Source organism: Excalfactoria chinensis, chromosome 7 (genome assembly GCF_039878825.1).
Source record: "Excalfactoria chinensis isolate bCotChi1 chromosome 7, bCotChi1.hap2, whole genome shotgun sequence".
Classification (NCBI taxonomy): Eukaryota; Metazoa; Chordata; class Aves; order Galliformes; family Phasianidae; genus Excalfactoria; species Excalfactoria chinensis.
This window is the reverse complement of record NC_092831.1, coordinates 14,179,220-14,192,326: the sequence shown is the minus strand read 5'-3', so window position 1 is coordinate 14,192,326 and position 13,107 is coordinate 14,179,220. Positions and strand designations below refer to the sequence as shown.

At 43.5% G+C, this 13,107-nt stretch overlaps 1 protein-coding gene across 1 annotated transcript in view; it reads left to right on the top strand.

The window, feature by feature from the left end:
- Window positions 1-3,561: 3,561 nt before the first annotated feature.
- The window catches only part of PLA2R1 (phospholipase A2 receptor 1), a 35,513-nt gene continuing 25,967 nt past the window's right edge, over window positions 3,562-13,107 (top strand). The window contains exons 1-6 of the mRNA XM_072341710.1: window positions 3,562-3,720; window positions 7,343-7,726; window positions 9,855-10,022; window positions 11,144-11,317; window positions 12,017-12,130; window positions 12,742-12,885. Coding sequence (XP_072197811.1) covers window positions 3,618-3,720; window positions 7,343-7,726; window positions 9,855-10,022; window positions 11,144-11,317; window positions 12,017-12,130; window positions 12,742-12,885 — 1,087 coding nt within the window. The 5' untranslated portion in view covers window positions 3,562-3,617. The remainder of the gene's footprint in view (window positions 3,721-7,342; window positions 7,727-9,854; window positions 10,023-11,143; window positions 11,318-12,016; window positions 12,131-12,741; window positions 12,886-13,107) is intronic.

Genomic DNA, 13,107 nt, shown 5'->3' with positions numbered 1-13,107 from the left:
CAGATGAGCACGAGATCTCCTCAGTGCCATCAGCACCACCAAAAGTAGGAGGTGAACAATGACTGAAGAAGGTAAAATAATGGGGGAAGCTGTGTAAAAGAAACCATGAATCATTAATTCTATTCAGAGAGGAGAGGTGGGCAGAACATGATTACAATATGCCTCACAAGGAAATAAACACTTCGGAACTTGCACTTCCATTTCTTTCTTTCCATCCTAAAAGTGATGGTGGCAGTAAGGTCTGCTTGTTGTTTTGGTGGTGGTGGTAGTTTTTTGGTGTTTGTTTTTTTTTTTTTCTTCTTCCTTTTTTCTTTTTCTTTTTTAATAACAAACCTTCTAGTCAAAATTCAAGAGAGAATTAGAAATGGCTTTAAATAATTAAAGAGTCTCCTTTTTAAAATAAAACGTTGATAATGCATTTCTCCGTTTCTTCTATATAATGCAGCTTCATAGAAAATATCTCATAAGGGGCAGCAATTTGCAAAACGTTTAAAAAAATGCCATCCAAGGTTTGTGACATATACACATGTATATGCAGGACATCTACACTCTATATGCATATTTAATCTACAAATGCATGAGTACATACTAGGAGAGGACCAACAAGTATGTTCTCCACATACATAAAGTGAAATAGGGTCATCTGTGTGTGCATATAAGTATTATACACACACAGTGCACAACCATACCCATACACACGCCCAAACATATGTATTATAGAAACTGTCATGTGTGATTGCATGAAAGCTCGGATGGAGCAGTACATCAGTTACCTTTTCCTAATATAAACACAAGGAAGACAAAATTCCATGGCTGAACTTCATTTAAGTGTACATTTAAGTGTAATACCAGTTGTATCTTTGGAACTACATGGCAAAGTGAATCATTTCTGTTCCATATGAATGTTACCTCTCCTTTTCTTTTTTTAATCTCTAATGAAGAGTGATTTATTTTGATGTCTGCTAATTTCCTGCTCTGGGGAGGAGAGTATTCCTCTGCATCCTTGATAGAGCTGTATTTTAAAGCCTATTGTATTCTACAGACACACATTAAGATCATGGTTTATTTGAATTTCACAGTGCATTGTGTCTACTGACATCAATACAATTGCATAAGAATTACTCGTGGGATGTAATTTAGAAGGCATCGACCCTGATGGTTTGTATACATTTTTATTTTGTTTGGCTTGTAGGAACAGTTCATGCTTTGAAACTTTTCTTCTGTGTTTTCACTGAGGTACTTATCAGCTGACACTGACAGATAGCCAGAAAAGCACAGTAATTACACACTGGAAATCTGAATGACAAAGCTTTGGCTTTTAGAAGATGCTGGTAGAACTTTGTTTCTTGAAGCTATTTCAGTCACTTTGTTCTGCCTAACACTATGCAAACAGCAGAGAAAACCAAATGCTGATTTTCACTGCAACCTCTCCCTGCTCCCATTACTCACACTGCAGTGTACCTTCTTTATTAATTGAAACAAAATCATTTCAAGACAGTCCTGTATTTAGATAGATAAAGTTCTCGAGTTGTTACATATTTTTAAAAACGCTATATTTCCATAGGCCAACTTTGCTCAACAGTGGCTTTTTCATTACTGCTTCCACATTTAGATGAGGTAGGAGTATAAATAAAAACAAGCTCCTCATGTACGAAGAGAAAGGAGATTTCTATTCAGTGCTCAGCAGATGGATGTTAATGGTGCTTGGAAAACTTCAGGCTTCAGAATTCGTAGTTGTGGTTCAAAGGCAGATTCTGGCTGCTGCTGGTCCTCTTAGGTGAGAGGCTAAGACTTACTTCCTCCAAAACTAAATTAAAAATCAAACCTATAATTATAATATAATTATCATGTAATAAACTCTCAGTAGCTTCTATTTTAGGTTGTGGTAGATATGAAAAAAGATAGATATAAAAACAACAACAATAACAAATACGAAACAAAACAATTCAAACCAAACAGAAGAAAAAGAAAACGTGAAATCCCCTCAGTGTTAAAAGTGCAAGAGAAATGAATCCTGAGAATGTCGCCAATGAAGTAAAATAACTGTTCAAATTAAGGATCCTTGAAAAACAGATCATCATGTTGGTTTTACAACCCTCTATGCCACAGTGATCTCTTATTACTGCAACACAGAGCAGCTTATCTAGAAATACCCAGAGCAGTACAACTGCAGCTGCACAAGTAGGAATTCACTGGTTTAGTAAGAACAGAACAGTTCCTAAATTGTAGATTTTTTTTCTTAAAAAAAAGGGAAAACGTGAATAACAAAGAAAAAGAAAAAAGGAAGTAAAGCTGCTCAGAATGAGCAAGTTGCTAATTTGTCATTTTCACAAATATATTTGGTCTAGGTGAAAAGAGCAGAAAAATCCCCATGTGCTGGTGCTCCCGGAGCCCAAAGAAGCCATGGTTTTGCCCAGTGGCACCTCTGTCTTCATAGGCAGGGATGTAAATATTCTGTAAGGGCCCAGTGTGGCTCAGACACATGTTCTGGAGCCCATGAGCATGTTAGAAGCTCTGGATACAAAACGGGCACCTGAAGAGACTGAGACAGGACGGAGGGGCCAAGTTCTCAAAACCTGCTTGCTAATGAGCTTCTCCCCTAAAATCTGAGCTCCTCCGAAAGCTGCTGCTCCCAGTGCCCCATTGCAGTGGCCTGAGGGCTGGTGGCCTCCCACCTTCAGAAGGCGGGATGGAGAGAAAACCTACTCGTGTGCTGCTTTGAGTGCTTCCCTCCTTGCTCAGCTCCTTCTTGCACACCAGCCAAGCCCAGTAGTTTGTTTCCAGCCCTATACTGTGACTGAGATGGGCATGGCAGGACGGAGATGGGCATGGCCATGGGAGATGCAGGTGTCCCAACAAGGTGTGTTTGTGTTTACACATGGATGTATTTCTGTCTATACTGATTTGTCTGCTGTGAACACAGAACAACCAGAAACTTGCCTATGCCGATGACAGCTGAGCTATGAACAGGTTCCAGTAAAGCCATCTTCAACCCCGAGCTTCTGCTTTTGCCTTTCCTCCACTGCTCATAGCTTCTGTTAAGACTGAACCTCTCCTGAAGCAGGGGAGTTCACGAGAGTGTTCCACTGAAGGACAGCTATGTAGAAAATGGAAGAGGAGAATTACTTTTCCCCATGTCAAAAATACCTTGAGTTGACAAGCTGGCCGAGCTGAAACTAAGTCTGAGTAAATTTAAGTTTGCATCCATGGAGATGTACTGCAGCAGAGCAGCACGCTGATGAAGGCAAACTGCGCTCTGAGCGGTTACCCGTCCCAGTTGCCCGGTGCCACATGGCTCTCTCTAGGATAAATGAGCCGGAGCGCGTGGAGCGAGCCCGCTGGCAGCCTACAAGCGGGACGCACGCGGCTCTGCTCGTGGGACCCGGGGGTCCCAGCCGTTCCTTCCTCCCCCGAGCCGGCCCCAGCGACCCGAGGCTGGAGCGCCCCGCGGCAACTCTGCGCGCCCCCGCCCCGCGCCTCTCCCTCCTTCCGCGGGGTGGGGTTGCTGCTCTGCCCTCCCCGGGGCAGGGCTCTGCGGGGCCAGTCCCCCGGCGCGGAGACGAACGGCTGGGCGTTGGGACGTGCCGGGCCGAGCCGAGCTGTGCCAAGCCTCGGCGATGCTGGGTGTGCTGCTGCTGGCGTGCTGCCTGCTGCTGGGCGGCCGTAGCTTGCAGCGGGTCGACGCCGCCCTCGGCCGCGACGAGCTGCCCTCCCTTCGGAGTGAGTGACGGCCGCGGGGCGACCCTTCGGGAGGGGCGGCCGCGCGTGGGGTGCGCGTCCGTGCTGCGGGGTGGGGGCGGCCGGGATTTCCGCGTGGGGTCTTGCGGGTCTTGCCGTGGGGGTTCGGCAGGGAAAGGGGCCGAGGGCAGCCCTGGAGCCGTGCCGTGCCGCCTGGTCCAGAAGCTCACGCGGGTACGTTTCCCACACTCCCAATAAATTCCCGTTGTTTTCCTTGTCGTCACACCAGCAGTTCTCCCTGCTTTTTGGGGTGGAAGGATGTGGGAGGTGAGGAGGAAGGAAGAAGAGATAACTTGCGCTCCTAGCTCTATTATTCGCAGTAGTAAACGCAAACAGCAGGAACTTGGAAGTGCCTTCCCAGCTCTGCGCTCACAGATTCTGGCACTCAGCGCTTGTGTGCTGTCACCTGGTCTTCGTATGGGTTGTAGGAAGGAGGTGTTTCCAAAGGCAAATGTCATGTGATGAAGCGCAGGAGTTAGGATTCTCTCCTTGGGCCCTCTGCTCCTTGCAAGCTCGCCTCCTGGTCATTCAGACTCAGGGTTGCTCCAGTTATCTCCTTGTCTTGCTTCAGCTGGGTTATTTGTGAGGTCTGTATAAAACTGATCTTTTGTCAGCAGCTGCTGCAGCTCTTGAGAATCTTGCTGATAAGGGCATGCAGATATTTTCTTGAGGGTTCTCAAATTGTTGTAGTATCATAGAGTGCTTTGGGCTGTATGGGACCTCAATGAACATTCACTTCCAGCCACCCCTGCCATGGGCTGGTTGCCACCCACCAGATCAGGCTGCCCAGGGCCCCATTCAGCCTGGCCTTGAATGCTTCCCAGGATGGGTCTTCTGTAGCTTCTTGGTGCAGGCTGTGACTATGCCTCACCACACTCTGAGTAAAGAATTCCCTCCTGACATCTAACCTAAATCTCCCCTCTTTTTGTCCCCCACCTGCTTTCTTCTATCACCATATGATTATTGAAAAAGTTGGTCTCCCTCCTGTTCAAAAGCTCAATACTGGAAGGCTGCAGTGAGTTTTCCCCAGAGCCTTCTGTTCTCCAGACTGAACAAGCCCAACTCTTTAAGCCTTTCATCTTAAGAGGAAGTGCTCCAGCCCTCTGGTCAGCTTCATGGCCCTCCTCTGGACCCACCTGCGCAGATCCATGTATGTTATCATGAAGCCCCCAGGGCCTTTATGCAGTAGCACAGGTGGGATTGATGAGAGCAGAGCAGAGAAGAACAACCACCTCCCTTGCCCTGCTGCCACCCCTCTATTAAGGCAGCTCAGGCTGCTGTTGGCCTTCAGGGCTGCAAGAGCACATTGCTGCCTCTTGTCCAGCTTTTCATCCAACAGGACCCTCAAGTCCTTCTCTGTAGGGCTGCTCTCAATGAGTCCCAGTCTGTACACATATCTAGGATTGCCTAGACCCCAGTGCAACACGTTGTGCTTAACCTTGCTGAACCACTTTAGGTTCACATAAGCCCACTTTTCAAGCTTGTCCAAGTCCCTCTGGATGACATCCCTTCCTTCTGTTGTATCAACTGCATCACTCAGCTTGGTATCATCACAAGCTTGCTGAGGATGTAGCTGATCCCAGTGCCTATATAATTGGTAAAGAAGTTTAAGAGCCCTTATCCCAAGATAGACCCCTGGTGGACACCATATGTCAGTGGCTGCCACCTGGGCATAGAGCTGTTGACCACAGCTCTCTGGCTGCAGCCATCCAGCCGGTTCCTTAGACACTAAATAGTCCAACCTTCAAATCTACCTCTCTCCAATTCAGAGATTAGAGTGTGGTGTGGAACCATGTCAAAGACCTTACAGAAATATTAATAAATGACATCAGTTGGTCTTGTCATCTGATGCTGTCACTCCATTATAGGAGGCCACCACATTGGTTAGGTACAATCTGCTCTTGTTGAAGCCATACTAGCTGTCCTGGATCACCTGTGTTGTAGGTTCTTCTTCAACTCTGGATTGTTTGTTGTTGTTGTTCCCCACACACTCAGGATGCTGTTATGTGGGAATTTGTTTAAGAACTTTATTTAAGTGTGAATTCCAGTATTATGATGAGTTAACCTCATTAATGAGTGTTTACTGGTGTTAACAACTTCCACTTACCTGGCAAATTAACGGTGTAATTTTCTTGGTTGGTGAAGATAAGGCTGCTGTAGGAACTTATCATGAGAAACAGTACCCCTCCTTTGCTTTCTGTGCTTGTGGATAGAGGCTGTGTCACCTATGCTGCCTGTGGAGGATTGGGGTGGACAAGAGGTATGGAGCGCAAGCTGTACAGTGTCATTGAAAAAGCAAAAGCAAAGGCCTACCTTGGGTATCTGTCACAGTGTCACAGATACCAGTGGCAGAGCTGACAGCATGACCTGTCCTCTCTGTATGTCTGAGTGCTCATGGGCTCTGTGCAGAATCTGCAACCAAACACCGCGCTGTAACCTATATCCTGCTTAGTGCATGTACTGCATGCTGGTGAGCTCTCTTCTGTTTGCTGTACAGTACTGTCCTGCTGGTGGCTGAGGCCTTTCTTTTGGTGAGCTGCACCCAAACTATAGGGGTTGAAACCAGGTACAGCATCTAGGTGGGCTTCTGCTTCACATGCTGATGTGGAATATCTTTTGTTGTTATTACTGCTTCAGTACATTAGGGGTAGTAAATTACAGCTAATAGAAAGCAGACATGGTAGAAATAATTACTGCAAAGTTTCATGGCAAAATGGAGGTGCTGGTCAGGTTTTCAAGGCATAATCAAAGCATAAAATCTCGCCTGTAGTGGGAGAGGCACTCTGTGGTTTAACTGTCATTGGATTTCAGAACAAACCAAATTGCTGAGCTGTTACAGAGTTGTATTTTGCTGATTTCCAGTTCCTCAGTTCTTCTCCTTTTCAGCCTATATGCTCAGCTAGGCATTTCTTCAGATGACCTTAAATAGCTGACTTTTCACATGCTTGCAACATGATGTCACAAAGTTCAGTGAGTTTCTGTTTGATTCCAAGAAAGCTGAGATGTCAGGCTAACCCTGCATGTGTGCTGTGGTCCCGAGTGGTCAAGTGTAGATGAACAACATGCGTGAGCTATTGTTTGAAATAACTCCTGCCTTTTCTGTATCATATTTGCAATGCAGTATATGTTTTATATGTTGCAAACAGTGAGGAATTAGCACAGCAGTTTCACCTTAAATTTTTTAACCTTTACCTTAATTGGAATCTCAAGTTCACCACAGAGAACTATTTTGCAGCTCACAGCATGGCTTGTTGTGACACTTAAACCTGTACTTCATTGCTTACTATTTCTTGCCAAATGGCATTTTAATTCTTCAAGTGTGACTGATGTTTTTAAGAACCACGTATTTTCAGATGACCAACTTGATATGCATTGTCCTAACCTCACATTTGCGATCTGGCAAATGGTCCACATGTTTGTAAATGGCAGTAAATTTAGATCATATTGTTTTTTGAAGTGTCAGTTATTCTGGTGGATATTTTCTGCTTTCTTCATAAATAACAAAAGGATTTGTCTTCCACTACTATTTGATCATCTGCAGCATTCTACAGACTGAGATGTTGTTGCTGTTTGTTTGTTTGTTTGTTTGTTTTGCCTTGTACAGATAAAGGGATATTTGTTATCCAAAGTTCGGACTCCAACCTGTGCATCAAAGTGGACACAGCTGGCCTGGTTCTGGAAGACTGCAGTCAGCTCTCCAAACACATGCTATGGAAATGGGTATCCAATCGTCGTCTTTTCAACATAGGCAGAAGTACCTGTCTAGGATTGAACATCAGTAGACCAGAACAGCCATTGACTATGCTGGAGTGTGATTCAAATCAGTACTCATTATGGTGGAATTGTGATGGCAGAGCACTAGTTGGTGTATCAGAGTACAGATTAACTGTTGAAAACAGCAAACGTGTTGTAGCAAAAAAAAAATCTAATTATCAGTGGATACAGTACATGTCCTACAACGAAGACCTCTGTGAGCATCCTTTCCAAGGTAAAAATAAAATATAAGCATATAAACGTGTACAGGAAAATTTTCAGAAGTAGTTTTGAAGGAACATCAGGTTCCTTCAATGCAATAATTGAATCAAGTGCACTGCATAATGCAATTTTCTCTTCTTCTATGACATGGTCCCTCCTGACCCTCCCCAAAGCCCTCATATCTTTGCAAACTATTTCAAATGCTCTATTAGATAACAAGCTGAACTAAGCTTGTTATCTAATAGATAACAATAGATAACTGAGCTCCCTCAGCTCTAATTATCAATTAATCCCAAAGAGAGATATAAGGTTTGGAATTTAAATCCCTGATGGTCACCTGCAGTTGCAGTGTGCATTAATCAAAGGTTTGCAACATTCAGCACCTGGACTCTGAACATGTCAAACTTTGCAACAGATATCAGGCTTGTGATGAATCATCTTGTACAGCTTGTGAAGGCACAGAAGCGTAAGTCAGGATACAGACCTGCAGACCTTAGCAGTGTTCCAGGAACAAGGACTAAGATAAGTTCATTTTCCATGAACTGCCTCAGACTGGCACATCTTGACCCCTTCCTCAACTTCTCCTACATTATTTCTTCAGAAGGATTACCTAATGTTTGCACAGCATGTCTCTGCCTGGAGTTGTTGATTCTTACCACTTGAACATGGCTTTGGGACTGTGGAGCTCTGGGTCTCAGTGGTTTCCCCTTCAGGTGCAGCTGGGCTTGACTGCTGCTCCCTGCCAGGAGGCTCCTTTGGGAGCTGCAATGCCTGTGGAAACACAATAGCATCTAACTTATTCTCTAAAAACCTAGCAGAGTCTATGTTTAAGACTGGACTGAAAACATCTAAAATACTGAAGAGCCCTACACATTTGCTATGTACACTCAGCAAGATGGAAGTAGATCTTATCTAGTCCTAGGTCTGCAACATCCAGGAGTTTCAGGGTCAAAATAAAGGAGTGCCTTGGCAAAGCCTCTCTCACTTCCATTTTCTGTTTTCTACCTTCCACTTCAGCACATGCAGATAAATACAAGGCAGCCTGTTAGTCCACCAGGCTGAGGAGATCCCTGCCTTCAAAATATGATGCATTAACTATGGTGAGAGGACTGTAGCTGGCAAATTTATTTTCTTGCCAGGAAGGAGATAATTTCTTGCAGCTACCAGCATGGTAGCAGACAGAGGTGCAAGACTTGTTTCTTCAAATCCATTTTCTTTGTATCATCTATTATATCAGAAAGCTTTGAAGGAAATTTACAATCAATGAATTGCATTTTTCGTGTGTGTGCAGCCAGGCATTAACTCTGGAAACCTCTGGGAAACTGGGAGCGTGTCTGTCCTCTGTAGTCAGAGGACTTCGATCCTTAGCATATCAACATGGGATCTTTGGCAGACAGGTTGTTCCAAGTGTGGCTGTGGTCCTCTGACCTTTCCTAGAAGCACGTGCTCTGGGATTAAGGAGACACCGAGGTAATGCTGTTACAGCTTGGTTCTCTCAGTACTCAAAACACAGTAGGGCAACCTGTACAATAGTTTACAAGGAGTTAATTGAAGTGACAACAAAGGTGTGTAAGACTGGTGCTTTAGTTAGATTGTTTTTCTCCCTGGTGTAAAGATTTCTTTTAAATGGTTTATTTAAAATTCCTTTGTCTTTCACATTTTCTTTCTCATACGATGACAATAAGAATGGAAAAAAATGTTAGAAATCCATTTAAATAAGAGTGGGAGGAGCAGGGGAAATTATACTAGATCATTAGTCTGTCATACACTAGAAAATAACAAATAAGCAGAGCTCGCATCCAAGTATATCCAGATTCTGGTACCTACAGATTTAAATGCAGATTTTATATGATAATTGCTCTGTTTGTGTTGTTGTTTTCCTTAGTTACAGTAAGGTATGTGAATGTGCCCCGTTTCATGGCAATAAATTTAATCAACTTAACATTTCCAATTTCTGCTTCCTGAATTTATGCTGCTCATACTTGTAACAATGTTGTGGTATCGTTTATAAATTCAAATTAGAAAATAAACTAAGATATTTACAATTAATTATTGCTTTTAAAAACAGAAATAGTGAAATAAGGGAGAGGAGAAATTTCTGTGCATGTGTTCTTTTAATCTCTGCATTTCATTTATTGCAGAAACATACACCTTGCTGGGAAATTCCTTTGGTTTCCCATGCGTTTTTCCATTTAAGTATAACAACAAGTGGTATTATGAATGTACCAGAGACGGAAAGGAATTTGAGTGGTGTGCCACAACAAGTCACTACGAACAAGATGAAAAATGGGGGTTTTGTCCTGGTGCTGGTAAGGCATTGCTTGTTTTCACTTTCATCATGTTTTATTTTAACTCCCAGAGTTTTTGCAGTCTTTATTAATAAAGGTAGGATGTGCTTTGTTGTGGATTACAAGGTTACTTCCCTTCTGTTAGGAAGGAATTAATGTCTCTTTAAAAAAAAAAAAAATAAGAGGAGGCTGTAGCAGACTATCATTATTTGCTTTGTTTGGCCTTTGGAGATACAAGTCCTTGTCCCAGAAACCCAATTCCAGGGGGAAGCATAAAGATGCCAGGTGTTCATTGCTTTGTGCTGCCCACTGACGGTGCCTTGCAGCTGAGCCACATCTCTCTCTGATGTCACTGTGCAAAGGTAGGATAGCTCCTGCAAAAGGACATTCTGCTTTTGACAGCATTACATCTTTTACATTCCTATTAATCACACACTCTTTGGACACTTGTGTTTTGGGCCTAAAATACTTGGAAGCAGATTTTTGAAGATACTTGCTGTCTGAAAAATTCTGGATGTATAGTGTTCATGAATATTAAATATCACATGTAGCAGCTTGTAGATTATTCCATAAATAAGCAAAATATTATCTTCTGTCAATAGAGTGGTTTAGAAAAGCCCTCCCAGCTCAGCCTGTGCCTCAGATCTCTGTTCCAAAGCATGCTGTAAACATCTGGAAATGTGATTTCATAATGGGAATTTCCAGGGAACCGTTGTGTCGGAGGATATTTTCAGCCCTGCTTACATTTTGTAATTATAGTAGCTTTAATCTCTTGAGTACGAGATAGAAGGAGACTGCTTCATCACAAGTTGGGTGAGGCACTCATCGCCTATTACATGTCAGCTCAGGGAAGCATCATCAGCTGGGATGAATTAAAATGTGGCTCAGCTGGCATCATGGGAGCTGTGAAAATGGCCACCAACTCAGAGCAGCTCCCAAGGATTTGCCAACCACCTGGGAAATGCAGTGGTGTTTTATTCAGTTAATGCCCTATTTCTGCATGTACTTTTACAAAGGGATATTGGAGAAGTTGGTCATCATGCTTCCATTGAGATGCTACTGTCGTTAATTAAATAAATTGCTGACACTGCTGTACTTCTTATGGTCTTGTTGCTGTTGATGATGAATCTGTTTCTGAGCAGAGGATGGCTGTGGCACGTTTTGGAAGGAGAACCCGGCCATGAGCGTGTGTTACCAGTTCAACCCATCAGCCGTTCTGTCATGGCACGAGGCGCGGGCAGCCTGCCAGGCACAGGGAGGAGACCTGCTCAGCATCACCAGCCCTGAGGAGCAGAGCTACCTCAGCAACTTGAGCCGTGAGTAGGCCCCATGCACTGCTAGTGCTATGTGTAGGCTGCATGCTTGGGGTGCGCAGGTGGGACTAGCTGGCTTTCAGTTTAGTGGTAGCCTGGAAGTAAATCAACCTCTGTGGGGAAAAAAAGACAAAGTTGTTTTTATAGTCATTTGGAGCTCCATCTTGGATAAGGTTTCTGTGCAGAATGAGTCTCAGACTGGTCCTGAGCTGTCCTCAGATGGCTGCTTCAGTGCTGGCAAAGAGGACCAAGTGAAGGAGCAGGCACTTGAACTGTGCTGCATAAGGTGGCTTCAGGTTCCTTCCCATTATTGCTGGTTTTCAATGGCAGGATGTAAGCTGACAGGAAGTTTTTAAAATCATTTTGTTAGCTTTTTTATATGTATACAGGCTGTGGAGGGAGTGGAAATTGTTTAATTTGTGTCTGATGGCAAGCCAAGTCAGGCTGGCATTTCTGCAGCTGTTTGTTGCAGAACAGCTTACACAGAATGGGCAGCTTTTGAAGGGATGCAGACCTTTGGGTTTATTCCTCCTCGGTTCTGTGTTGATTAACAAAGGGACGGGACAGGGAGAGCAGTATGAGCTTTCTGGAAACCAATGTGAAATTTTGTTTTATTTCTATTATAGCAAGAAGCGTATCTGTACCTTTAGATATTTAAAGATCAGGAATGCATGGAGTATAATTTTGCCTACTTTGTTCTAGGACAGTTAAACACCACAGACATTGTGCTGTGGACAGGCCTGAATCGGCTGGAGGAAGGTGCTGGCTGGCAGTGGTCAGATGGAACGCCACTGGTGTTTGTCAACTGGAGAGCAGGTACTTGGATTTGTTATAGCAGTGTCGTTACATGCTCTCTGTAACTGCAGCTTGAGAGTGCTGTTCCTACAGCTATGTTTGGAAAGTGAAACAAGTGAGTCAGTATAACTTTGTGTTGGAATATTTATTCATGCTTGTGAACTAAAGCTTCTTCTAGGGATGGGGCATCAACTGAGATGCATTTGTTCAAAGTGTTAATGATCTAGGCCTTCTGTCACCTGCTTTAATGGTGTTTTGAGATTCCAGCTGCATATTTAATAACTATGTTCTACCTTGTTGCAAGGAGTTTTAGTTTGTTTACCGTATCATGCAATTAAGGGGAGCTTTGAGACTTGGTTTGCTGTGTTTTGAGGTCTGTCCTCCAGCACACGTAACATTGACACCAGAATTGTTTCAGCCTCACACATGACAGTATCAGCCAACACTGGTGGAAAGATTGCCATGTGTGTATAAGGGGTGGTTGATGTTAAGCTGTCTGTAGCATTAGTTTAACAGTGCTGGAAGTTTGAGTGTGCAGGGCTGCCTATACATTCATTCAGTAAGAATACGAGACCGTTTTACAATAATGAATGTTTTGTAATTGTGTGCTTCTCAAAAAAATGTGTTTGTAGATGTTTCTGAGGACCGTTCTAGTGAAAATTATTGTGCAGTGATGAGTTCAAAATTGAAATATGGCTGGAAAAGTTACTTATGTGAATCTGGATTGCCTTTTGTATGCAAGAAATACTTAAATAAGACAGAGCATGAAACACTGGGTAAGTCTATCAGTATTAATGTGTCCTTTTTGTGAATATAGAAAGAGAGCAAAAGAAAGCTACCTGTCTATAAAGTCATCAGAACAGAACGTTAGCTGCAGTGAATGCGTGGGTTTCCTAGTTTAAGTTGAATGCCATTTACGTTAACTGAAGTGGTAGCAGCTTTTTCCACTCAAATGCAGTCCTGAACAACAAATTGAGAGTTTGAAACTTATAATTTCA